This window comes from Oncorhynchus mykiss, chromosome 25 (genome assembly GCF_057628025.1).
Source record: "Oncorhynchus mykiss isolate SJ-2025 chromosome 25, ASM5762802v1, whole genome shotgun sequence".
Taxonomy (NCBI): Eukaryota; Metazoa; Chordata; class Actinopteri; order Salmoniformes; family Salmonidae; genus Oncorhynchus; species Oncorhynchus mykiss.
The window spans coordinates 60,535,663-60,560,725 of record NC_143046.1 but is presented as its reverse complement, the minus strand read 5'-3'; the positions used below and the strand labels follow the sequence as shown (position 1 = coordinate 60,560,725).

The window sequence follows — 25,063 nt, the reverse complement described above, 5'->3', positions numbered from 1 at the left end:
CACTTGCTTAATGTGTCTTTAATGCACGTCTTTCTGTCTCTCCCCGCAGAGCGTTTTGACCACCACTGTCCGTGGGTGGGGAACTGTGTTGGGAAGAGGAACTACCGTTTCTTCTACATGTTCATCCTCTCCCTCTCCTTCCTCACAATCTTTATCTTCGCCTTTGTCATCACACACGTCATCCTGCGTAAGTAGTGACCAATGAAGAGCACACACCTCTTCCTCTTCATCCGGTCCTGGTTGTGTTGGAGCAGCCAACCAGCAGGCTGTAAGTGGGCGTTGTGAAGCCCAGCACTATTCTGGCTCCTTACCATCTCCCCCAAGTGTGAGATGATGTGTGGGTGGGAGAGTGGGTGGGTGGATGTGTGCTGGGCTGGGGAAAACGAACAGAAGAAAAGACAGACACCGTTAATCAACAGAGAATATTCTCTGCACTTCATGTCTCTTTTGTATCCTTCTCCAGATTGTGAAATATTGACTTTGTGGGCATGGGTGAAACAGAAATAAAACTCTCCCTCTTTCAGAGACGTCTGCTCTGTTAGATTGTCAGCCCCCATCTCGACAACCAGGTTAACAAGCCTCTCTCCTGTACAGCCCATATACTTACCGTCGTCTTCTCAGAGGAGCTGTGGAGGGCACCCAGCTAGAAACACCTGTCACGGTTATGGATGAGACAAGAAACACGGTGATCAATATGTCTCTGGTGACTGAATTTGGCTAGATGGCCATATTGGATTGTGCTCCCTCTCCTCCCCTCTCTAGCCTCCCTTTCCCCAGATGGCAGTTAAAATGGAATGGCAATTAAAGTGGGTGTGATCTGTCTTGCTCAGCCTCGTCATACTTGCTGATGTCGCCCATTTGGTTTGAAGAGAAAAGCTACCGAGTGTTTATGGCGCATGATATCCAATCCACCCTGCACTGTTCAACGGAAACCTAGACACACAGCACACTCTGTAGGTTTATCACTCTGTTCGGTGCCAATACAGGCAGGTGCCCTCCTATCCGCTGCTCTCTGCACATCCATATACCTACCCTATCTGTCAAAGCGCTTCACTGTAGACTAACGGTGTTGTCTCTTTTTGAGAGAGGCTCTCACTCCCTAGCATTGTGCGAGATTCAGATAGTGTTGGTTTGACATACTGGTATGTTGTATGTAGTCAGTTTTGAGGGTGTTAGGCCCTATCCCCTACCAGCCTAAAGTACAACTGATTCACTCCGTTCAAAGTCGAGCTCTGTGGCTGACCTAATTGCCAGCCGTGATTCACCATCTAATTTGCCAGTGATTTGAATGCGAGGAATCGGATTAAAGACGATTTTAAAGTTCCTTTTGAGATTTAAATCTTTTTTTTTAGAACGATGAACTGTCATTAAACTCTCTCCTCTTGTCTCTCTCTGCAGGATCCCATCGATATGGGTTCCTCAACACACTCAAAGACAGTCCTGCCAGATATCCTTTCTTGCAATAGTGATCTACATGCAAATTGTGTGTGTGTGTGTGTGTGTGTGTGTGTGTGTGTGTCATGTTACCCTTGATCTCAGGCCTGTGACATTCCCTGGCAATTGCGTTTTACAGTTGCTAAGTGCAAGTGCCAACTTCCACTCCCTGTCTCTGCCATGCTGTGACCTGTTCTGTTCCTCAGCCCTGCTGTGCATGACAGTTGTCCCAGATGACTCCTACTCTGATAGGCTTACATAGCCTCTGTCTCCATGGCTTTCTCTCTCTCTCTCCCTCCCTCCCTCTTCATCTACAGTATATCTCTCTCTGTACAGTATTTGTCTCCCTCCATCCTCCCTCAGCGTTGCTGCGTTCCAAACAGCCGGATTTGTCGTGTCGTGTCCTCCCCAGAGGTTGACAGCTGCCTGGGGTGGAGAGGACGAGGAGGGTGACTCTAGCTGACCCTGTGGTTGACCCTGTTGTCATTACTGTCCGAAAGGCTGCAGAAGCTGGCTCACCCGTAGCCTCTGCACAACAGTACTGGGACCAATTTGTATTTTTAGAATGCTTTTTAGTTACGAATCGTCTTATGGAAAGCCTCGCTATTGTGCCGTCCTTACAACTCTTCTGTAACCTCTGTTAACGCAAGGTCATAGTCACCCCTCCCATGCCGCTTATCTCTCAGACGCTTGTAGACGGTATTCTCCATTTCAGTGTTGCCAATAAGCTGCCGGCCAGGCTGCTCGATTTGCAAGCGTCTGTCCCTCCTTCTGCAGGGCGTCATTTGTCTGTGCGGGCGTGCTGCTACTCTCTCTCTCTCTCTCTCAGAGAGATACAGAGCACGCCGTGCCTGCTGGGGAGGAACCGCGTGGCGGGCTCGGCTGATAACACAGCAGCCTCGTCTCCTACGGCAGCACAGAGCTTTCAAGATGAGGCCTGATAGCATCTCGCCAATCTCCCGTATGTGAATGGTGACCTCTCTGCTTGTCCTTGAGACAGAGAGAGAGAGAGAGAGAGAGGAGGTGGCATGAGAAAGTAATCCTGGAGTAGACAGTCATTTGATTAACTCTGTCTTGCCCGCTGTCAGAAAGCCACTGGCTGTATGTGAATGACATCGGCAGCCCAGGGGAAGCTCTGTTACATAACTCCTCTCGTCCTGAGATAACACTGCTCCTTATTCTGATCATGCTATTGGATGCTACTGTTTCGCTGTGCCACCACTGCTGTTTCCAGTCAAATGGACATAGGGCCAGGACAGGCGTTGGCAGCAGGTCTATCCATAGCTGTTGGTACTGTGTGTAGGCTTGTGTCCTTTCTTCTACTCTGCGTTTGACGTGTGTCTGTCAGGGAGAGAGAGAGCGGATGTGTTTTTGACTCTCTCAGCTGTAGCATATTGACTGTGTGTGTGTGTGTTGGTTCCTTAACCCTTTGGTCACTGTGCTGGAGGTGGTTGTGTGTTTCTTCTCTGTCTGGTCCATAGTGGGCCTCTCTGGATTCCACACGTACCTGATCAGTTCCAACCAGACCACAAACGAAGATGTGAGTACATGTACACAACACACACACTTCGCGCTACACCACAAATTAAGTAGGTGTTTAAGTGGATTCCTCTTAAATTTGCTGAAGTTCTTGTCTGTAAAACATCCAGTACCTACAAGGTTCCTCCATTCCCCCAACCTTCTCCTGTCTGCTACCAGATTACACATAGACACTACTAGACCCCCAGCCTTCTCCTGTCTGCTACCAGATTACACATAGACACTACTAGACCCCCAGCCTTCTCCTGTCTGCTACCAGATTACACATAGACACTACTAGACCCCCAGCCTTCTCCTGTCTCCTACCAGATTACACATAGACAATACTAGACCCCCAGCCTTCTCCTGTCTGCTACCAGATTACACAGACACTACTAGACCCCCAGCCTTCTCCTGTCTGCTACCAGATTACACATGGACACTACTAGACCCCCAGCCTTCTCCTGTCTCCTACCAGATTACACATAGACAATACTAGACCCCCAGGCTTCTCCTGTCTGCTACCAGATTACACAGACACTACTAGACCCCCAGCCTTCTCCTGTCTGCTACCAGATTACACATAGACACTACTAGACCCCCAGCCTTCTCCTGTCTGCTACCAGATTACACAGACACTACTAGACCCCCAGCCTTCTCCTGTCTGCTACCAGATTACACATAGACAATACTAGACCCCCAGGCTTCTCCTGTCTGCTACCAGATTACACAGACACTACTAGACCCCCAGCCTTCTCCTGTCTGCTACCAGATTACACATAGACACTACTAGACCCCCAGCCTTCTCCTGTCTGCTACCAGATTACACAGACACTACTAGACCCCCAGCCTTCTCCTGTCTGCTACCAGATTACACATTGACACTACTAGACCCCCAGCCTTATCCTGTCTGCTACCAGATTACACATAGACACTACTAGACCCCCAGCCTTCTCCTGTCTGCTACCAGATTACACAGACACTACTAGACCCCCAGCCTTCTCCTGTCTGCTACCAGATTACACATAGACACTACTAGACCCCCAGCCTTCTCCTGTCTGCTACCAGATTACACATAGACACTACTAGACCCCCAGCCTTCTCCTGTCTGCTACCAGATTACACATAGACAATACTAGACCCCCAGCCTTCTCCTGTCTGCTACCAGATTACACATAGACAATACTAGACCCCCAGCCTTCTCCTGTCTGCTACCAGATTACACATAGACACTACTAGACCCCCAGCCTTCTCCTGTCTCCTACCAGATTACACATAGACAATACTAGACCCCCAGCCTTCTCCTGTCTGCTACCAGATTACACATAGACAATACTAGACCCCCAGCATTCTCCTGTCTGCTACCAGATTACACATAGACACTACTAGACCCAGGCAGCAAGTTGAGTTTTTCTCTAGAGGATAGATGGTTGCGGGGAAGACAGCCAGATCTCTTAGCTTTGACCTCATTTATTTCAAAGCAGTTTGCCTCATCACTCACCCCTTTTTTTAAAGTTTTAAGTGCTCTGTCACTGCTCTCTGTGACTGTTGTGTTTCTGTTTCAGATCAAAGGGTCGTGGTCGTCTAAAAGAGGGAAAGGCAATTATAACCCTTACAGCCACGGAAACGTATTCACCAACTGCTGTGCAGCGCTGTGTGGACCCTTACCACCCAGGTAAGGACGGGCCTGTGTGTGGGTGTGCTTGCCTATGGAACTCTGGAATTCTTTTTTTTACTTTCTAAAAATGTAACATATGGCCAGGGTTTGGTAGGTTACTTTCTAAATGTAATCAGTTAGTTACTATGTACAGGTCCAAAATTGTAATCAGTGGATTACACAAACGTGGTAATGTAATCCGATTACTTTCCTATTAAAGCACCTTTGCAGTCTTTTTAATTGTATTCTTACATCACTGTATGTCTAATAGATCACTGTGTTTATTTAATGAAAATAGCTCCAAAATATATATTTTTAAATAATTTATTTCCCTGAGCCTTTAGCCTGTCTGATCGTGTGGGCGTTAGGAAACAAATCTGAAGATGTTTACATTCACAGCCGTGATTGGCTTATAGGATGGTCTAGAGCCCACCCCCTTACCCAGATGAACAGTCAATGGTCTATTATGCTCTGGTCATTGTGATGTCATGATGGGGGCCAAAAGTTCCATCCTAAGCAGGCTGAAATTCCAGGCATTTTGTTTTCCAAACAGCTCTTACACAAAAGGCACTTTCATAATTTTCACAATTTGAGTGTTATTTGAACCTCATGGTGTTGAAATGTAATGTTTTTAACTGCACTGCCCCTTGAAGAGGCATTAGAAGAAGACTAAAAAGATCCATCAAACTCATGTGGCGTGTCATTATAGTGGTCTGTCTTGTGGTCAGACTCACTCGGGTGGAGAAAAAAAAAGAAGAAGTAATTTCCTGCATGGTCAGAAAGCTAAAATAGGCCGGTCACAGAGTTGATCTTGCGGGACTAGAGAGCCTGCTGTGAAATCATCTAACGTCTCTCATTCAGACTTCTGATAGTACCGAGGATTTCAGCGTGCCTCTCCTCATTTCAGCGTGCCTCTCCTCTCCCCAACGTGCCTCTCCTCATGTTCTACACACTCTCTGTGGTGGAGGCTCTGCTTCCCACTCCCAACGTGCCTCTCCTCATGTTCTACACACTCTCTCTGTGGTGGAGGCTCTGGTTCTACACTCTCTCTGTGGTGGAGGCTCTGGTTCTACACACTCTCTCTGTGGTGGATGCTCTGGTTCTACACAATCTCTGTGGTGGAGGCTCTGGTTCTACACACTCTCCCTGTGGTGGAGGCTCTGCTTCCCACTCCCAACGTGGCTCTCCTCATGTTCTACACACTCTCTGTGGTGGAGGCTCTGGTTCTACACTCTCTCTGTGGTGGAGGCTCTGGTTCTACACACTCTATCTGTGGTGGAAGCTCTGGTTCTACACAATCTCTGTGGTGGAGGCTCTGGTTCTACACACTCTCCCTGTGGTGGAGGCTCTGCTTCCCACTCCCAACGTGCCTCTCCTCATGTTCTATACTCTCTCTGTGGTGGAGGCTCTGGTTCTACACTCTCTCTGTGGTGGAGGCTCTGGTTCTACACTCTCTCTGTGGTGGAAGCTCTGGTTCTACACAATCTCTGTGGTGGAGGCTCTGGTTCTACACACTCTCCCTGTGGTGGAGGCTCTGCTTCCCACTCCCAACGTGCCTCTCCTCATGTTCTACACACTCTCTCTGTGGTGGAAGCTCTGGTTCTACACAATCTCTGTGGTGGAGGCTCTGATTCTACACACACTCTCTGTGGTGGAGGCTCTGGTTCTACACACTCTCTGTAGTGGAGACTCTGGTTATACACACTCTCTCTGTGGTGAAGGCTCTGGTTCTACACTCTCTGTGGTGGAGGCTCTGGTTCTACACACTCTCTCTGTGGTGGAGGCTTTGGTTCTACACACTCCCTGTGGTGGAGGCTCTGGTTCTACACACTCTCTCTGTGGTGGAGGCTTTGGTTCTACACACTCTCTCTGTGGTGGAGGCTCTGGTTCTACACACTCTCTCTGTGGTGGAGGCTCTGGTTCTACACACTCTCTCTGTGGTGTAGGCTCTGGTTCTACACACTATCTCTGTGGTGGAGGCTCTATCTCCCCTTTACAGTCCAGTTTTCCCCTCTCTGATGAGACAACACAACACGCAGCAGCTCCTCTGTGGCTTGACTGTGTGGTTAACTCTAAGGCTCCATTTCAAAAGGCACCTTATTTACTATGTAGTGCGCTACTTTGACCAGAGCTTAGGCATAGGGTTCCGGTCAAAAATAGGGCCCTATATAGGGAATTAGGGTGCCATTTTGGACACGCATAAAGGCATGGTACAGTGCGTCAGTAGCAGGTAATTAACAGTGAGACGAGAAAGTCTCTCCTTGGTAAAACACAGACTAGGGAGAAATGGAATTAACAGGCCAGAGTGGTTAAGGAGGATTTTAGCCCAGGGGTTGTCAGTGTGTTTTACTGCTCTCTGTATGAGAGTCCCAACCCAGCCTCCACTGCCCACAGCATTGCTCACTGGTAAGGACTCTACTGGTTGGCAGGGGGAGATCCTCTATGGGCAGGTGGTGGGCAAGGGGGGTGGAGTGTGTGTGTGTGTGTGTGTGTGTCTGTTTCTCTTCTTCAGTTCACCTCCATTGAATTCCTGTAAGAGACTCCATTTCTCAGAGTCAACAGGCTCTCTGTTACTGATTACCCTACACACACACACACACACACACACACACACACACACACACACACACACACACACACACACAGGCCTCCCTCAGAGCTGTGTTTCCACTGGAAGAGTTGTTTGTATTCCGTTAGAGCTGATCTGTGTCACTGTTTCATATCATCACACGGCCCCTGGATGTTATCACACACGGCTAGCTCATGACTTCTCTATGTGCTTACACATAACCACACACACACACACCCTTATACAAACACACACACGCACGCTCAGACACACACACACACACACACACTATGACAATCCGGTTGCTTAACCTCAGCAGGTTCCTGCCTAACCAGCCATGTCTCAGCCTAGCAACGGTAGTGATCGAACAGAAATAATGATTCACTCCACTGATCTTTGCATGACCTCAATGATTGACTACCAAGAGGAGCGCCTGCATACAGAGTGAGACATTAGGCAGGGCACAAGTCTCCCATTCGGGGGTTCCCTGGTGTCTGTCTGTGGCAGCTGTGTAGATTAGGCCGTCTTATTCTTTCACAATATTTGACTCTCCGAAAGTAATTTCATGTGTATTCTGCATCCTCTTAACGTTGAGTTACATTGTGTAAGGATATCTGCCAAGGATTTGAAATGAAAGTATTCAAGGAAATCAAAGCATTTCATTCACAAAATCTGTGTTTATAAGAACCATGGACACTCTTACTGACAGTTGTGGCTGCTTTGCGTGACGTATTGTTGTTTCTACCTTCTTGACATTTATGCTGTTGTCTGTGCCCAATAATATTTTTACCCTGTTTTGTTCTGCTGCCATGTTGTGTTGCTACCATGTTGTTGTCATGTTGTGTTGCTACCATGTTGTTGTCATGTTGTGTTGCTACCATGTTGTTGTCATGTTGTGTTGCTACCATGTTGTTGTCATGTTGTGTTGCTACCATGTTGTTGTCATCTTTAGGTCTCTCTTTGTGTAGTGTTGTCTCGTCATGTGTGTTTTAATCCTATATTTTAATTTAATTTATTTTTATTTTTAAACCCAGCCCTCATCCCCGCAGGAGTCCTTTTGCCTTGTGCCAGGCCGTTATTGTAAATACGAATTTGTTCTTAACTGACTTGCCTAGTTAAATAAAATACAAATAAATGTAGTTTCGGCAGGATCACTGCAAAATAAATATACAGTTTCAGCATTGCTTCAAAGTACAGTATTGAAATAGACTTGGACCTATGCCTGATTCATTTGTCGAGGAGGTAGGACCCTGTAAAATCAGTTAGAATTTTTTTATTTATTCTACTAAGTTCAACAAAAGATTTTAATATCCTGTTTTAATGTCTGGATTCCTTGATTGCATCTGCGTTCTCCGAAACACAGATTTTATATAAGGCGTTAAGGAAGGGATCTACAATATTATTAATATCATTGAATGGTTTCCTCAGATATTTCTCTCTCTCTTCAGTCTCATCGACAGAAGAGGCTTTGTCCAATCGGACACGCCGCAACCCATCACGCCAACCAATGGCATCACCATGTACGGATCTACCCAATCACAGAGCCACATGGTAAGCCATTCTCCGCTCATTCATTTCCAAACCTACTTATGGCCATCATGTCATTGAAAACCCTTAAACTCAGACCCTGGTCATCTTTAATATGGCTTATGTATTGCCTTCATTACCACATAGACTGAACAGAAATGTAAAATGTTGGTTTCATAAGCTGAAATAAAAGATCCCAGACATTTTCCAGATGCAAGAAAAGCTTATTTCTCCCAAAGTTTGTGTACAAATTTGTGTACATCCATTTAGTGAGCATTTCTCCTTTGCCAAGATAATCCATCCGCCTGACAGGTGTGGCATATCAAGAAGCTGATTAAACAGGATGATCATTACACAGGTGCACCTTGTGCTGGGGACAATAAAAGGCCACTCTAAAATGTGAATTTTTTTCCCAAAACACAATGCCACAGATGTCTCAAGTTTTGAGGGAGCGTGCAATTGGCATGCTGAATGCAAGAATGTCCACCAGAGCCGTTGCCAGAGAACTGAATGTTAATTTTTCTACCATAAGCCACCCCCAACTTATTTTTTGAGAATTTGGCTGTACATCCAACCGGCCTCACAACCGCAGACCACGTGTAACCATGCCAGCCCAGGACCTCCACATCTGGCTTCTTCACCTGCGGGGATTGTCTGAGACCAGCCACCAAGACAGCTGATGAAACTGAAGAGTGTTTCTGTCTGTAATAAGCCCTTTTGTGGGGAAAATCCATTCTGATTGGCTGAGCTTGGCTCCCCAGTGGGTGGGCCAATGCCCTCCCAGACCCACCAATGACTGCACCCCTTCCCAGTCATGTGAAATCCATAGATCAGGGCCTAATTTATTTCAATTGTCTGATTTCCTTACATGAACTGTAACTCAGTAAAATCATTGAAATTGTTGCATTTATATTTTTGTTCTGAGTATATAGTGCATTCGGAAAGTATTCAGACCCCTTGACTTTTTTCCACATTTTGTTACATTACAGCCTTATTCTAAAATTGATTAAATTGTTTATTTCCTCATTCAACCTACACACAATTCATCATGATGACAAAGCAAAAACTGTTTTTTTAGAAATATCACATTTACATAAGTATTCAGACTCTTTACTCAGTACTTTGTTGAAGCACCTTTGGCAGCGATGACAGCCTCAAGTCTTCTAAGGTATGACGCTACAAGCTTGGCACAGCTGTATTTGGGTAGTTTCTCCCATTCTTCTCTGCAGATCCTCTCAAGCTCTGTCAGGTTGGATGGGGAGTGTCGCTGCACAGCTATTTTCAGGTCTCCAGAGATGTTCAATCGGGTTCAAGTCCGGGCTCTGACTGGGCCACTCAAGGACGTTCAGAGACTTGTCCTGAAGCCACTCCTGCGTTGTCTTGGCTGTGTGCTTTGGGTCATTGCCCTGTTGGAAGGTGAACCTTCCAGTCCAGTCTGAGGTCCTTAGCGCTCTGGAGCAGGTTTTCATCAAGGATCTCTTTGTACTTTGCTCCATTCATCTTTCTCTCGATCCTGATTATTCTCCCAGTCCCTGCCGCTGAAAAACATCCCCACCGCATGATGCTCCCACCACAATGCTTCATCATAGGGATGGTGCCAGGTCTCCTCCAGATGTGGCGCTTGGCATTCAGGCCAAAGAGTTCAATCTTTTCATCAGATCAGAGAATCTTGTTTCTCATGGTCTGAGAGTCCTTTAGTTGCCTTTTGGCAAACTCCAGGCGGGCTGTCATGTGCCTTTTACTGATGAGTGGCTTCCGCCTGGCGCCTCTACCATAAAGGCCTGATCGGTGAAGTACTGCAGAGATGGTTGTCCTTCTGGAAGGTTCTCCCATCTCCACAGAGGTTGGCCGAACAGTGACCCATCTTTGGCTGACTCACCCTGGGAAACCCAGGACACGGTATTGCAGCTGTGCGTGGCAGTGCCAGCCTCTCCTGCTTGGCAGTGCCAGCCTCTCCAGCTCTCCACTCATAGTAGCCATGGGGTTTCAGCTGTCGTCTTATATCCTGCAACGTATTTCATCTGTAAACAACGGCTCAACTGTCAGCCTTGCAAACTAGATGGATAAACTATCCCAATCAATCTCTGGGGAATTATGATGACCAGCGGTATCATGGTGTGTTATTGCAATCATCAACATTGGTACTTGGTTTAGGCAAGGGCAGGGTAGGGTCAGAGCGTCGCTCTCTTTTCTCTTTCTGCCTCTGTATACCAATTCTCTCTCTCTCTCTCTACATCTCTCTCCAGAGGTGTTCCTGATAAGATGCTGTGCAAAATCTGTTAGGATAGACAAACATTGTTCCTCCCCTCATCATCCCATGCTAGAAAGCCCACAAACAAGGCTGTTTATCTCTCATCTTTATCCGCTCAATCCAAATCTATTTAGCCAATCTCATTTCCATCTCTGGTCGACAGATTGAAGCAAATCAACTCTTGGGATTCCAAATAGGGGGTTGTTTATGTTATTATACTCACAGATTTTACCCATGATGCTCTGTGATCTGGCATTATGGCTGGGAAATAGGTCAGCAGGGGGAGGAGGGACTTGTGTGTGCACTGTGACAAGCAATGTCATTGTGGACTGTGGTGTGTATGACTCCTTGGCTTTCCCCACTATCAACAGTCCCTGTCCCCCTCTCGCAAATAAAATGACATGTCGGAGATTTGGGAACCCCAGGGAGGGATTTCTGTGTGTGTGCATGTGCGTATGTTGTGCTCATGTGCAGTGCACTCCCTTTCCCCCTCTGATTCCTACAAGCTATCAGGCAGACTGACAATCTAACTCATGTTCTCGGAGGCTTTGACATGGCAGAAAGAGACTGATGGATAGAAAGCAAGAACTGGATGATAGGAGAGAGAGACAGAAACAGAGATGGGGAGAATACATGCTCTTTTAGAGAGAAGGCTCCTACAGTAAAATCATGGAGAGAGTTACTTAAACAAGGCCCTGTCAGCTGACAGTGTAATTGGTGTCGGAGTATCAGATCAAAGGGCGTGAAGCTACAAATGTCACTAGATGACGGACAGGGGGCACTGTTTTGAAGCCACCGCACCTCCATCTTGGCAGTCCCCCACTAATGTAAGAAATATTCTGGAAACTATAGATATGCATTTATTAATGTCGGCATTTGTTTTTGCTACATTTATTATATTACAAACACCTTAATTATTATGTGAGTTAAACATGTTTAAAAATCCTTAAAGTATAATTTTTTGATCCACACTACCACAACAAAAATACTCAAATAGATGTTATTTTGTCCTTGAAACATTTTAATTGGAATACTTGTAGAATTCCATTCATTCCTATAGCAAACTGCTTCTTTTGGGGAGTGCCAATATGGCCGACCGGTGGCTTCAAAGCCTCTCATTGGCCAATACATAGCAACAGCAATCCAGGGTTTTATATACATTATTGACCGCACCCCACAATCTGGCAGAGAATGGAAGAAAGAGTCTGTCTGGGAGTCTGGTGGCCCCTTAGTGAACAAGCCATCGTTTCCTTCCTCGTACATTCTAATGAACAGTCACTACTCGCTACAGTCCTCTGAACTTGAATCCAATGGGCTCTTAGAATAATACGGACCACATAAAATAAGCCCTTGTTAGCGGTGTTCCTGTCCTGCTAACTCTGGTCTTATTGAATTGTTCTAAAGATGTGTCATGGCCATCTGGAATGCTTGAGCTGGTTGTTTTGGCTGGGAGACAGGTTTGACATTCCCATCACTTTATCACGTGTAGAAATAGAGCCCATCTGTTAAACAGTTATTATTAGGAATATACTGCAGTAATTGACTTCCCACGGGGGAACCATTGAAATGTCGCCACTAACATCATCTATCTTTACTCACCAACTTAGAGAATGTGGTGTGTGCATTTGACAAGACAAGAGAGAGAGTTTACATAGCGAATTGCGCCGTTGACTCATACCTGGTCGTCATGTAAATAGTGAAAGGCAGTCTGTCAGTGTGCAAATTGGGGAATAATCATCAAGTGCAGAGAATCCAGTCCATTTCCATACATTTTTACGTTTGTTCTCTAAAGACATGGTAGGCTGAACAACAGAAGCCTCGACACCATGGCAACGGTGACATCATGCCATATCACACCATCCGTCACAGGCCCCAGTCAGGAAGTGACCGAGAGAACAGTATGTGCGAGCGAGGTGACATCTCGAAGTGGCCATGACCTCTAGTTAAAATAGCATCTGCTTTGTTCTTCCTCTCGCTCTGTCCGTGTTCTCTGTAATACTTACCAGCACATCTTTATCTCATTTTTTTTCCTCGCCTTTTCTGTGGTGGCTGGCAGCTATTTTTACAGGCTTTACAGATATAGATTCTGACTTTGGACTGTTTCAACTTGCCAGCTTCTTCTTGAGTAATGGATGACGACACACAGAACTCCATTGTAGACTCTCCCTTTCTCTTCAGTATCTCAGCAGTGTCTACTTGACTGGTGATTGCTAATTCATTAGACGGAATGGCCAACACTGCTCACCTATGTGTCAAACTCATCTAGCTTAAACAGCCCTAACATGAATCAATGTTTACACAGCCGTCATCGTTTTATTGCCTGAAACACTCAAGATAAACGCTGAAAATTCAATCAGCGCGTGCCTAAGTCAGCTGTGATGAAGATACAGAGTAGACGTGCAGGGTTTCGTTCAGGCTAGGTCAGGGTTGGTTGGTTTCCTCTCTCCCTGGCAAGGTGAGAGCTGCTCTTCCTGTAGCCTGCTGAGCTGATGAAAGGTTTACGACCAGGGCTAAACTTATCAGAGCTGAACTTCACTATCTCACAGGCTCATAGCACAGTGAAGCCTGCCAATGTGGGTAATCTGCCCCCTGTTCCTTCACCCACACCTGGGCAGCAGTCCCAGACCCAACCTTGTCCAGCAACTCAACCTCTAAAGTAATTTCAGCCAAGGAGATAGTCTAAGCTCATTAGTAAATAATACCATGCTTCTTCTTCCAAAGGGCAGTATGGAGCTGACACATGAAATGCTTTCAGAAAGTCACTTTTGGAGTGCAGCTTTGCCAAAGCAGGCCCCGGGGCGGCAGGTAGCCTAGCAGGGAGCAGTGTTGGGCCACAAACGGAAAGGTTGCTAGTTTGAATCCCCAAGCTGACTCTGTGAAAAATGTGTCTGTGCCCTTGCGTCTGCTAAATGACTCAAATGTAAATGATTAGATTGGGAGCAGTGATCAGATTGTGGGGCTTTTGGATGTGCATTTGTCAAAGAGAAGCTTTCGACTCGCTGACATTGGGATCAGGCTAAAGCTAAACTAATCACGATGCAGGTTTGCCCGTGTTAGAGGATCGCTCCAGTTGTTTCATTACTATAGGTTGATGTAAATACAGTGTGTTGCTTTCTTAATAGCTCCATGTAGATACCAGCGTTTCTCTTCTCTCCCAACGTCTTTCTGTCTGTTCTGGTAGGGTCTGACTAGGGTTGCACATTTTGGGGAATATTCAGAGGTGATAACTTAATGTGGGAATTAATGGGAACATATGCAAATTAATATTAATACCATAGATGTTTTTTGCATTGGATATATTTACCATATCATATGGAGACAAACAAACATTGTACCTTATCATAAGTAGACATAATTGCAAATGATTAAATCCTTACAATAGACATTTAAAAAAAAAAGCTATTTAGTTATGAATTGAACTTTAATTAAATGAGTTGACTCTTCACATGGGGGCATTTCACTGAACAACAGAAGAAAGGGAATATTGAATGATCCATTGCATCTCCTAAAAATGTTAGTCTAGAAACTAAAGCTTTGATTGTCTTCCTCTCAGGCTTCCATGTCTTCTCCCTGGACCTCCTCAATGTCCACCCCTTGAACATCAGATTCTGAAGCCTCATCTTCACTGTCACTTTCCAACCTAGTTGAGGATGGCTCGTTGTCAGGCTCAAAAAGCCTTAAATTTGCCCGGCTGGCCACCGATTTTTCAACCCTTGTATTGGTCAGCTTGTTGCGTGCTTTGGTGTGTGCGTTCCCAAACAAGGACCAGTTGCACTTTGAGGCGGCTGATGTTGGTGGGATTTGGAGGATGGAGGCAACAAGGGAAAGAACCTCAGATCCACAAAGTCCCTTCCACCAGGTGTCTGATGAGATATGTTGGCATCCCTGCCATATTGCATCTCCATCCCAAAGCCCTTGCTTGGAAGTGTACTTCGCCAGACTGCCAAGAACCTTGCCCTCATCCAGGCCAACGTGACGAGACACGATAGTGATGACACCATAGGCCTTGTTGATCTCTGCACCAGACAGGATGCTCTTGCCAGCATACTTGGGGTCCAACATGTATGCTGCGGCTTGTATGGGCTTCAGGCAGAAGTTTTCACGCTTTTTTGTATGCGTTTCAGAACTGCAGTTTCCTCTGCTTGGAGCAACAGTGAAGTGGGCTGGGCAGTACGGATTTCTTCTTTTACATCTGCAAGCAGAGTCTGAACATCACAGGATGGCATTATCTCCCTCAATCCGTACAATGGCTACTGCTATAGGTTTCAGTAGTTTCAGGCTGCTTACCACTCTTTCCCAAAATAAATCATCCAGGAGGATACTCTTGATGGGGCTGTCCATATCGGCAGACTGTGATATGGCCATTTCTTGGAGAGACTCCTTCCCCTCCAGGAGACAGTCAAACATGATGACAACACCACCCCAACAGGTGTTGCTGGGCAGCTTCAATGTGGTGCTCTTATTCTTCTCACTTTGCTTGGTGATGTAGATTGCTGATATAACTTGATGATCATTCACATACCTAACCATTTCCTTGGCTCGTTTGTAGAGTGTGTCCATTGTTTTCAGTGCCATGATGTCCTTGAGGAGCAGATTCAATGCATGAGCAGCACAGCCAATGGGTGTGATGTGAGGGTAGGACTCCTCCACTTTAGACCAAGCAGCCTTCATGTTCGCAGCATTGTCTGTCACCAGTGCAAATACCTTCTGTGGTCCAAGGTCATTGATGACTGCCTTCAGCTCATCTGCAATGTAGAGACCGGTGTGTCTGTTGTCCCTTGTGTCTGTGCTCTTGTAAAATACTGGTTGAGGGGTGGCGATGATGTAGTTAATTATTCCTTGCCCACAACATTCGACCACCCATCAGAGATTATTGCAATACAGTCTGCTTTCTCTATGATTTGTTTGACCTTCACTTGAAGTCTGTTGAACTCTGCATCCAGCAAATGAGTAGATACAGCATGTCTGGTTGGAGGGGTGTATGCTGGGTGAAGAACATTCAGAAATCTCTTCCAATACACATTGCCTGTGAGCATCAGAGGTGAACCAGTTGCATACACAGCTAGAGGAAGACACTCATTCAGCATTTCTCTGACTACGTTCCTCCGTTGAGTCAAAAAAAACTTCTGGTTCCAGGAGGACCATGAGCTGTTGCTATCGATAAGGTGTCTGGTTCATCATTTTCTAGAAGTAGAGGGACTTTTGTCAGAGGTTGCTTGTTGTGAGCGCTGAGGGAACTTTATGCACTTGGCCAGATGATTCTGCATCTTTGTTGCGTTCCTCACATATGATTTGGCACAGTATTTGAAAATGTACACAGCTTTTCCTTCTACATTAGCTGCAGTGAAATGTCTCGACACATCAGATAGTGCCCGTGGCATTAAAAAAATGAGTAACAAAAAAAAAAAAAATACAATTCCATGTACAGATAAATAGTTAAGCAGTTAGACTAAACAACTCCTTTTGTAAGATAAACGTTTTAAAATGAAACATATATGGAATATATTAACACGCCTCAGTTAGTAGGCTCAAGCAAGCTAAAAACCCACATGGTAGCAAAAAACACATTAGCTGAAATTAACAAGTTATAAATGATTTAAACACACTTTGCTGTAGGCTACTATTTACTAGTTAACAAAAAATGATGTATGCCATAAAATATATTCACTCCACCCAGTATTGTAATCAAAACCAGAAAGCATGTAGTCCTTGGCTGAGACAGTGTAGTAGTGTGGGCTCAATAGCATCTCATTAGTGTGCAAAATCTTGAATCGGCTGCACATGTGATGCAAGAGTGCACTGCACGTGATGGAAGGATGGACTTTGCATGGAGAGGGTTGCAATTCCATTGAATCGGGGATAGTTTAACCAAAATATGCCACAAGACCCAGAATTGCCTTGTGTATCCCACAAAAAAGGTTCACTGTTTATAAGCTAACTTTTTTGATGAATTTAAGCAAAATTCCCAGGCTTAACATCAACAACATTCCGGAAAGTTTCCGACCCATTGCAACCCTAGGTCTGACTCTGATGAACCAACCCTCTCAGGCTGGAGTGTATTTCTGGTCGGCGCCCTGTACTGTGACTGTTCTGATCCCTGTGTATAACGCTCTCTGAAAAGCTTATTTGTCTCCAGGCCTGGCTGGTACCAGCAGACAGACTGTATTGGAGACAGTAGGCCGGGGTTCTCTGTCAGTGAGCTCTCAGATCTCTGCTTCCTGTAGAGATGATACCTACTGGCTGGAGCAGGCCCCTTCAGTAGTGGTGTCTCAAAGGAGGGACTAGGAGCCTGCGATGTGAGAATAGCCTCTCATGCCAGGCATCTAGGTGCAGAACGCACTGGACAATACAACTTGAGACGAATGTGAGACTACTAGCAGCTAAGTTTGAGTCCAGTGGTGGAGTTTGTCTCTGAGTGTCTATAAAAGAACATCAACTGATATGAAATTGATAAGAGAAACTTAAGTAGTCCTATAAACTAACACTCTTAACCTGGTGTGGTTATGCTTGGCCAGACAGGTGATTTGAGGAACAGATTATCTTCTATTACTTTAGTCTCCTGTGAACGTGAGATCTAAGAAGACCTTTCAAAGCACTAATGCCAGGTTTGTCATAGTGGATCATCAAAAGGTTTCCCATTTGATTCGTGTGTGTGGGCACTCTGCCTGCCTTTCAGTTTTGCACTTTGCACTACATCTGATAATTATTAGATAGGCTATAGAAGTGCTCAAACAGTGCACTGCTGGCTCATTCCATGTAGATGCTTGATTTACATTTAAACTATTTCGGTTCCAGAGACATCAATAGCTGACTTAATGGCCCGCTGTCTCAACTTCATGTATTGAATTCACTATGCATTTGGGTCACTTTGAACACTTTTTTTTCTCTCTGGTGTTGGTTTACTCTAACAGTTACTAACACCCCATGTTCTCTTCTTAATTCATTCACTACACTCGTCATGTTAACCTCTTGCTCCTTTCTCTGTCATCTGTTTACCTTCCTCTTCTATCACCCTCACATTCCCCTCCAATCCCTCCCTCCCTCTCCTTAACATGTCTCATTACTCTCCCTGCACTCGTTCCTTTACTCACCAATCTCAGTGTGATCAAGCCCAGTGCATTCAGAGCACCAAATTCGTTTTGCAGGCTGCTGCCACACCCCTGCTGCAGAGTGAGCCAGTCATCCTCACAGACGAGGCGTTTCTACCAGGCAGAACATCATTAGGGGGTCCCTGCTCTGGAGCCCTGCCGCTGGGGGGTCATCCGACACCCCCTACCTCCACCCCCAACCTCAGCTGTGACAACGACATGCTGCCTCTCCGGAACGAGCAAAGCGACGGGCTACGACACCACCACACGGACGGGGGCCACCACCACTTCCTCACGCCCGAGGAAGCTCCCTCGCCACCGGGCATGCTCCCCTGCGGCAGTCCCCTGGGACACAGCCACACCATACAGGGCTTCTACAATCCAGCCAGCCAGGACTCTCTACACGAGGACTCTGTCAGAGGCCTGGTCAAACTCAGCTCTGTCTGACAGGGGGTTCACTCAAACATCCCTCTGTCCCCCAAAACGCTCCTCCCTTCCATCCACACCCGTGCCAAACAGTGGGTCGCCCCAACCCTGAATGTCTGTAACCAATATCCTCTCCGTCCACTAAAATCACAGGACTTGAGCCTCTAAAAGACTGTGGTACTATTTGGGAGCAGAACTGACCTGAACTGGGACCTTCCCTCCTCAGCCAACAACTTGCCAAACCTCTGCATCATAATGAGGGTTGTTGCTGGTGAAGGGCCCAGGGGACTGTGCCATATTATAAACAGTCAAACGTACTGTTTTCTACTGAAGCATAGTCTACTCTCCTGGGAGGGGGACAGACGAAGGATAGGATTTGAGGAGGAAAACAGAAGTGGTAGGTGTATGGCTGTCTGTCAGCTATTTTAAAGTTGAAAAAAGTGTTGTGACAGCTGTTCCTAAATATGTTAAAGAAAAGATGCTTTATTTCTGTCATGAATCACGATTCACGGACTGTGGCCTACTTGTTGATCACTAATGGACAGTGTCAGCCTTTCTGAGGAGATTCCGGTTGATAGTCGACAGTGCAATCAGTAAACAAGAGTTAGTGTCATCATGTTGCTAGCCTTAGTGGAGTTGCCAATGACCGGATGTGTCCGGTTTTCAGGGATAAAGCTAATTCACCCTAGCTTCCTTTTCCGCTGAAAACCAGATGTGGAAACTCCGCTCAGGCATTTTTTTTTTATGCCTGCTGCGTTAGGTTATCATGTTGCATATCATAATTCATTTCTTATTTTTAAATTACATGTTAAAAATATTTGGTATTGTGTTGTGCCATACTAAGTTTTTTTTTTCTTTTCTCACATTATACTTCCTGTGGATATATTAATAAAATCACATATTTTTAAGGTACTTGATTCTCTCTGTTGAAGCCAAGCCCCAAGGTGACCAGTTGAAAGTCATGTGTTATCATCCTTTGGTAGGTCTTAAAGGTAGCCTTGTGACGATTCAACAGTATAAAATCATTGTACATGGTGTGTTGAGGGTGAGTCCTGCTGTAGGCTGGTCTCATGTAATGGTCCATTAATCTGGGGTCAGATGCCTCTGGATCATAGAGACCGGGGAAAACAAGGGCTCTCTGTCACCAGACATACTCACCTCATTGTGTGCACACAAAGTCAAACGAAAGTGACTATAGGCTTTACTTCAGAAGGAACTGCATTTCCCTAAGCCACGTGGATTTGCTATTTTTAATGTGACGAAGCAAACTCCATTGGACAACATCACCTTATAGAAGAGCCTTTGCCTCTGCATGGTTTGAGTGTGAAAAAAAAGGGCCAGTCGACTGCACCTCTTAACTTGTACCGCCATCTGGTGGTTGAAGAGGATAAATGCGCATACTGTAGATATCACAGATAATTGAGGATCTGGTGGACAGATGGAAAAAAGACCCCAGAGGAATATTCCAATCATCATACATTTATTTAAAAGCACTTGGAACTATTTATAATACATTACATACAGTAGATTCTTTATATTATGTACAGCAGGCATCTATCTACAAGGTCTCTTGCTTTGCAGATATAACCAGTCACACTTGGTGCACCACTGGATTGAGATGACATCTCAGCAGTGTAACAGTAAGACATTACTGTTAAAAACAAAGTGGGTGAAATGCGTGACTGAAAGATCATTTGTATAGAGGTGGCAGAAATGACCAGCTCAAATGGTTAGTTGAGTGACTGTGGCCAAGCAAGAAAGGAAAATGGCCACACAGTCAAAACACGGATTGATTAACACACATTATTTTCCTTGGAATCCTCATCAACCAGTGTATTTGGTTTGACCCTGTAGTGTGATTTGACTGAAGTACACTAAACTAGATCATATGGTGGGTGAGCTGAGACAACTAGATTTGGCATTTCTGTGATAGATGTGGCCTTTTAGACCACATTGCCTTTTTAAGGTATCTATTGGATGAATATTGAAGCACATATTACTCAAGGCTACGTTTTGACAGGCATCCCAATTGTGATCTTTGTTTCACTAATTGGTCTTTTGAACAATCACATCAGATTGGGTCAAAAGACCAATTCATGGAAAAAGGTCAGAATTGGGCTGCCTTTCTAAACGAAGCCTATGGGTCATAAATAGCCACACATGTTCCCTCAGGTACAGGAACGTTAAATATGGTCAGGGTTTTCATATTCCGAGGGTTGCTAAGCATCACCTGTAACCACCCTATCCTTTGTTTCAACACCTGAGATGGGTGACTGGGAATGTTTATGGAATATGTTAGTGATATTAGTATTTCAGCTCCCAGAAATGCATTAGCTAACCCCTCCCAAACCACGGTCCCTGTAGATGTAAATTGAAATTTAGCGGCCTTCCACCAGTAAGTTCATTTATAGCCCTCTTAATACCTAGTGCTAACGTGTCCTTTGTCCTGATTTTGTCCAAATTCTGACAGGTGTAGCCAATTAAAAGACGCATTGTGATCCGATCTTCCTGACCACCTCCGGAGGTAGTCAGACACCCTTTGTATCTGAAAATCAATCAAGTGTAAACATATCTGGACGGTCAAACCATTTTAAATCACTGATAGGTAGCACCATTGATTTACGGCATCAATAAGTGTCTAAAATAAATACATTTAATATTCACTGGTGGTGGGGGGTGTAACCTGGCCTGTTGTCCAGAATGGGGCTTAGCATCTATGTCCTGGGTCACCACAGCTTGACATCCATCAGCTCCAGGTCTCCCATGATCTCCAGCTGGTTGATGGTGCTCAGGTCCTGCACCCGATGCCTGTAGTCCAGCAGGTGAGAGCCGTTCACCGCCAGCTTGAACTGGTGGGGCTGGCAGAGGATAAGCATCTGGGGCAGAGAGGGTACTTGTTGTGAAAAAGACAAGCGAGAGTTCCAATAATACAGGTATAGTGCATGTGATGTGAGAACTGAAATGAGCTTTTTTTTTTTTTAAGTAAGAAAAATGAAATACAAAAAAAGATGTCTACTGTATATTAAGAGGCAGCATACCTCAAAGTACTCCCCAGGTGAGAATGGGAAGAGGGGAAGCTCCCTCTCCTCTGGTCCCCAGGACTCACTCAGGTAGGAGTTCCTGATGACCATGGCCGACTTCATCCGGGGGTTCAGGTGCAGAGCGATGTTCTCACTGCTGCTGTTGCGGAGGTTCACGGTGAAGCTGCCAGACAGGAGGTTCATCAGACAACAACGATGCAGGATATTCTACAGTGTGTTACGGATAGTGGGCACTGGGCAGTCCTGACCTTACACACCACCTCAAAAGGTACACGGTCCATTTTCTTGAAACATGGTATAAATACTGAGTTGTGTCCTATTGCTTACCTGTGTGGGTACATGCTGACCTGTCCCTTGATTGTGATGTGCTGTCCTGGACTCACCCCTTTCAGTAGACTGCCTTTGTAAGGGAGACTCTGGAAATACACAAGATTTAGGCCATGTCTGTAAACTGTTCAACATATTGATGCAACTGTTCATGTTGCCTTACATAGATGTTTTATATTTTCCATAAACTATAAATAATAAAACTCACCAGGTCACCTGATTCGCCTGATATTGAATATATTGCCTATAGGAGAAAATCATAATAAAGACAGTCATTACAGAGTGAGCTGAAAAATGTTTTATTATTCTAGTAGAGTAATGGGGGGGGGTACTTACTGAGTTTGGTATGAAACCAAGGGCGTGCACCTTAACTTTCCCACTTATAGAAAGCGTGTCAATCCTGTCCAGTGGGATTCTGTGCTTGTATTCTAACAAATGAGAACCATTTACTGCCACCTGCAGGTACAAAGGAAAACAGCATTCACACAACATCATATACTAAATCCATTATACTGTATTTGCTTGACTTTTGCATAATACTACTAGCTTCTTGTGACTCAGCAGAAGTGAATGTACAAGCAAATGTAGGGTAGGGAGTTTTTATCGTACGTGGCCTAATTGAAGAAGACTTTGCACTCAGTTTTTGCAGCTTAAGTCACCTTAAACAAGTCTATGTATGGTAAATCAGTTAACTCCCAGACATTGGTTCACTTGCCTTAAAGACCTCATCATGGACCAGGATGATCGTCTCGAAAGCTACTCCCTGTCTGTAGGGCAGCTGCTGAAGGGTCTCCTCCCTGCCCCAACTCTCCTGCACCAGGGAGTTACACACCACACACGGGGAGCCCTTAAAACGGGGGTTGAAGTGGAAGGCGATGTCCGCACGAGGTTTAGTACTGCTGCCACAGGACAGGTCCATCTGGAACCTGCAGTTATCACATTGGTGTGTATTAAGAGTTTCAACATTTCTAAAAGCAAAGGTAGGGACTCGAGTCACTAAATGTATAATTTTTTGGGTTGAACGGAGTTGGGTAAACATGTTTTTTTGCTAGGTAAATGTATTATTTTTGTGTATTTTTTTGAGTTGGGTAAGCACATTATTTTTCAGTTGAGCCTGAAAAAATGCTTGCTGAAGGCCCTTCCCAACAATGCAGAGAGAAAAATAGCACAAGGAATAAATACAGAATGAGTAACGATAAGTTAGCTATATACACGGGGTACCAGTACCGAGTCGATGTGCAGGGGTACGAGGTAAGTATATACAGTATGTACATATGTATGTCTAGGCAACAGGATAGATAATAAACAGTAGCAGCAGCAAATGTGATGAGTCAAAAGAGTGCAAAAAGATTTAATGCAGTTAGACCGGGTAGCTATTTACTTAAGTATTTAGTAGTCTTGTTCAGGGTCCTGCTGATTCCAGACTTGGTGCATCGGTACCACTTGCCATGCAGTAGCAGAGAGAACAGTCTGATTTGGGTGGCTGGAGTCTGACCATTTTTAGGGCCTTCCACTTGACACCTCCTGGTATAGAGGTCCTGAGCCATATGCACTACCCTCTGTGGCACCTTTCCACTATATCCACCCACAACCACAAAGTCAAAATTGTCTATCATACAAATTTTAAAAACAAAAATGTGCTTTTTGGCCATGATAAACAGGTAAAATAAGCGGAAGGGAGGGTTTGGTCGAGAGTTTACGTTTGCGAGCGTGGAGACTTCGCTTCCTTTGCACAAAGATCATCACAATTGTTAACGGCTTCCCCCCCAGAAGTCAAACATGAAATTACAAACTTTAGTGAGAGAATTTTTCTTCTGGGTAACCAAATTCAGTGTTAGGTTGAACCGGGATGTGGACATGAAATTAGGGTTAGGGAAAACAACATCATCACATACCTGTCAGCATCATTGTGAACAGTGCCCTGGATAATGACTATCTCCCCAGGGTGTAGGCCCCCAGGTATGGCTCCAGTGAACGGAATCACCTGAATGGAGAGGTAAAGAGAGGCGTAATAAAGGCAACACATATAGGCAAACATAATCAAATCATATTAAGTGTGTGTCCTACGCCATTAAGTTAACAATACATGCAATAACCTCTATCCCATTGCTGATACACAAGATCGTATAAAATCGTTAAACAGGATTTCGGCCCGACAATTGTAGGCTACAATGAAATGACTGCAAAACGATGGACGATATAGCTGCACATATAAGCTACCTATTGATAACAAAAAAATACCTGCGGTAGCCTAATATGCAGGATAGGCTATTCAATGTGTCAGAATTATTTTATTCTCATTATTGAGAAAGGGAGAGTCTCGCTGTGAGTAGTAGAGGTAGGCTAGTGAACAAGCCTCTTACCGGATTTAGGACCGTTTGTTTCGCGTTTGCCACAGCCATTGGGCACGTTATGCAACACTACCATACAGCGGTTACCTATACCGCTAAATGATTGCAAAGAATGTAGAACGAATTGGGTCGATGTTTTTATTTTCTGCTGTATTCAGAAGGCAGTAGGCATTTTCTCTCCATCTTCTATTCAATGTCCTACTACGTCACACACGCACTATGCGCAACCATGTGATCCAGGCTATGTGCTGTGACAGGCTGCTGCCACTGACTGGAGACCAAATCAATTGCCAAACACACATCTGTAGCATATATAGCAATAGGCTTAAAGAAAGGTAGCCTACAATAAATTACTGTTCTCAAAAACAAGGCCATATAATAAAATACAATCTTAAAAGCTTTCTCTAAAGTATAGGCTAGTAAACCAATAAAGAAAATGGGCCCCTAATGCCTAAAGAATAGCTACAAAAAAAATAGCAAAAAATCTTTGGAATAATTCCAAAGCGCGTAACGTTGCGCGGGCACACACACACTTTTGAGTTGGCTCAATTTCGTTGCAATTATTGACACATGATTCAATAATTAATTTGTGTTACGATCAAAATGTAGGTTAGAACTCAGTCTAAATTTAATGTATGTAGGTATCATTCAACTACTTGCCAACCCACCATGCTAAACCTTGGGCATATGACGCGAAGTAGCCTAAAATAAGTGAATATTAACAGACTGGTACCCAGTCTAGAATAGGCCTGCAGAAGGTGGCCAAAGCTCGCCAGTTTCGTGGGAGATACCTTTATGGCAATTATGATGTCAGACAGATCTGGGTTAATCATGGTCGGCGCTATGGCAACATTCCTCTTTGATTCTATCCACC

At 45.0% G+C, this 25,063-nt stretch overlaps 2 protein-coding genes across 7 annotated transcripts in view; one reads left to right on the top strand and one right to left on the bottom strand.

The window, feature by feature from the left end:
- The window catches only part of LOC110505399 (palmitoyltransferase ZDHHC14), a 95,920-nt gene extending 76,538 nt beyond the window's left edge, over nt 1-19,382 (top strand). For 3 of the 6 annotated variants that reach the window (XM_021584595.3, XM_090220663.1, XM_090220665.1), the window contains 6 exons: nt 50-187; nt 1,399-1,447; nt 2,872-2,974; nt 4,518-4,627; nt 8,627-8,729; nt 18,102-19,382. In XM_021584595.3, coding sequence (XP_021440270.3) covers nt 50-187; nt 1,399-1,447; nt 2,872-2,974; nt 4,518-4,627; nt 8,627-8,729; nt 18,102-18,491 — 893 coding nt within the window. In that variant the 3' untranslated portion in view covers nt 18,492-19,382. Of the gene's footprint in view, nt 1-49; nt 188-1,398; nt 1,448-2,871; nt 2,975-4,517; nt 4,628-8,626; nt 8,730-18,056 lie in introns of all 6 variants that reach the window. The other 3 variants (XM_021584594.3, XM_021584596.3, XM_090220664.1) reach the window with 1 other exon arrangement.
- A 551-nt stretch (nt 19,383-19,933) lies between these two features.
- Nucleotides 19,934-24,675, bottom strand: LOC110505401 (galectin-8). The gene is made up of 8 exons (XM_021584597.3): nt 24,202-24,675; nt 23,734-23,822; nt 22,554-22,764; nt 22,175-22,294; nt 22,047-22,082; nt 21,839-21,927; nt 21,509-21,674; nt 19,934-21,346 (listed from the first exon to the last, which is right to left on the bottom strand). The coding sequence occupies exons 1-8, from the start codon at nt 24,238-24,240 to the stop codon at nt 21,197-21,199; spliced, it is 900 nt and encodes a 299-aa protein (XP_021440272.2). The 5' UTR covers nt 24,241-24,675; the 3' UTR covers nt 19,934-21,196.
- Nucleotides 24,676-25,063: the final 388 nt, after the last annotated feature.

What these genes read in the sequence shown, in the direction of transcription:
- LOC110505401 (XM_021584597.3), bottom strand. Translation starts at nt 24,240, where the DNA reads ATGGCTGTGGCAAACGCGAAACAAACGGTCCTAAATCCG. An exon ending in GTTCACAATGATGCTGACAG is followed by an intron (nt 22,765 to 23,733) that starts GTATGTGATGAT and finishes TGATAACTGCAG; the next exon opens with GTTCCAGATGGACCTGTCCT. An exon ending in TTGGTTTCATACCAAACTCA is followed by an intron (nt 22,083 to 22,174) that starts GTAAGTACCCCC and finishes TTTCTCCTATAG; the next exon opens with GCAATATATTCAATATCAGG.